Source organism: Limulus polyphemus, unplaced genomic scaffold, assembly GCF_000517525.1.
Source record: "Limulus polyphemus unplaced genomic scaffold, Limulus_polyphemus-2.1.2 Scaffold12645, whole genome shotgun sequence".
Lineage (NCBI taxonomy): Eukaryota > Metazoa > Arthropoda > Merostomata > Xiphosura > Limulidae > Limulus > Limulus polyphemus.
In genome coordinates this window covers 1,933-3,297 of record NW_013678255.1, presented here as the reverse complement: position 1 = coordinate 3,297, position 1,365 = coordinate 1,933, and the positions used below count along the sequence as shown (strand labels likewise).

Here is a 1,365-nt window from a genome sequence, read left to right as displayed (position 1 = left end):
ATATTGGTTGTTGTGACAACACATTGAAGTAGGAACAGTTGTACATTAAGTGAACTAAATATAAGATGTTGGTTGTTGTGACAACACATTGAAGTAGGAACGGTTGTACATTAAGTGAACTAAATATAAGATGTTGGTTGTTGTGACAACACACTGAAGTAGGAACGGTTGTACATTAAGTGAAGTAAATATAAGATATTGTTTGTTGTGACAACACATTGAAGTAGGAACGGTTCTTTGAAACTTACACTTTTTTTAATGTTTAATGATAAATAAACTTACAGCAACAATTCCAGACTGCACGCTCACTCCCCAATCCGCAAGCATTTGTTTTGCCTCAGAATTGGAGTTAATATTGTTTATAAACTGATGCAGAGCTGCCTGTCTTTGGTTTGGTGTGACTCGAGTGTGTACGGCAATATCCTGGGAAAAGTAAGTTAGAATTATTAATTAAAGCTTTGGTTCAGCCATGACACGTCAGATCTGTTAAATATTTTAACAATTTGTCTAAAAATTTGTTTTTACAGACGTAACTTGCAATTAATGTAAAAGATGACAAACAATGTGAGCTTTAATATCGAAGATAATTTTTTAACACATCTTTGGAGCATTATGACATAATATGAATTTTGTCAGTAAACATTTAATTATACTTTCTAATTATAAGATGATAACATTTTATTTCAATCAAATGTTTGTAATCTATAAGAGCTCGGGGCTATAACCCCTAAAAACAAGAAATGAAACATTTTGACAAGTGTTAATATCATTTACGAGTGACACCTCAAAGTAAAAAATAAATATTTCTATCTCTAATGCTATTCATGTCATATTAAACTATTTATTCCAATAGACTTGATCAAATATATGTTGTTCAGATTCCAATTTAAATGCACAATCAAAGTGCAAACTTATAAATACCTTCATAACTTTGAAATCCGATCTCATTTCATCCGTGAGCCCAGTCATATAACTCAGTTCAGGTATAAGGCATATGAGTTTTGATGTCTCTTCCTGCAAAGAAAAGAACTCCAAATAATTTTCTTTCTTTTGCCATCACGTCAAACGACACTAATATAACCTTCACTACGTGTATTATTTTAATATACTGTGTCTTCCCAATCAATGGTAATATTTTGAATACTATGATGACCAATCAATGATAATATCTTGAATACTATGATGACCAATCAATGGTAATATTTTGAATACTATGATGATAAATCAATGGTAATATCTTGAATACTATGACGACAAATCAATGGTAATATTTTGAATATTATGATGACTTCTCAATAGTAATATTTTGAATACTATGATGACCAATCAATGGTAATATTTTGAATACTATGATGACCAATCAAC

The 1,365-nt window shown here is 30.4% G+C and overlaps 1 protein-coding gene across 1 annotated transcript in view; it reads right to left on the bottom strand.

The window, feature by feature from the left end:
• LOC106477056 (piwi-like protein 2) overlaps window positions 1-1,056 on the bottom strand; it is a gene marked incomplete at its 5' end in the record, with an annotated part of 9,739 nt that extends 8,683 nt beyond the window's left edge. The window contains 2 exons of the mRNA XM_013937658.2: window positions 283-423; window positions 922-1,056. Coding sequence (XP_013793112.2) covers window positions 283-423; window positions 922-1,056 — 276 coding nt within the window. The remainder of the gene's footprint in view (window positions 1-282; window positions 424-921) is intronic.
• Window positions 1,057-1,365: the final 309 nt, after the last annotated feature.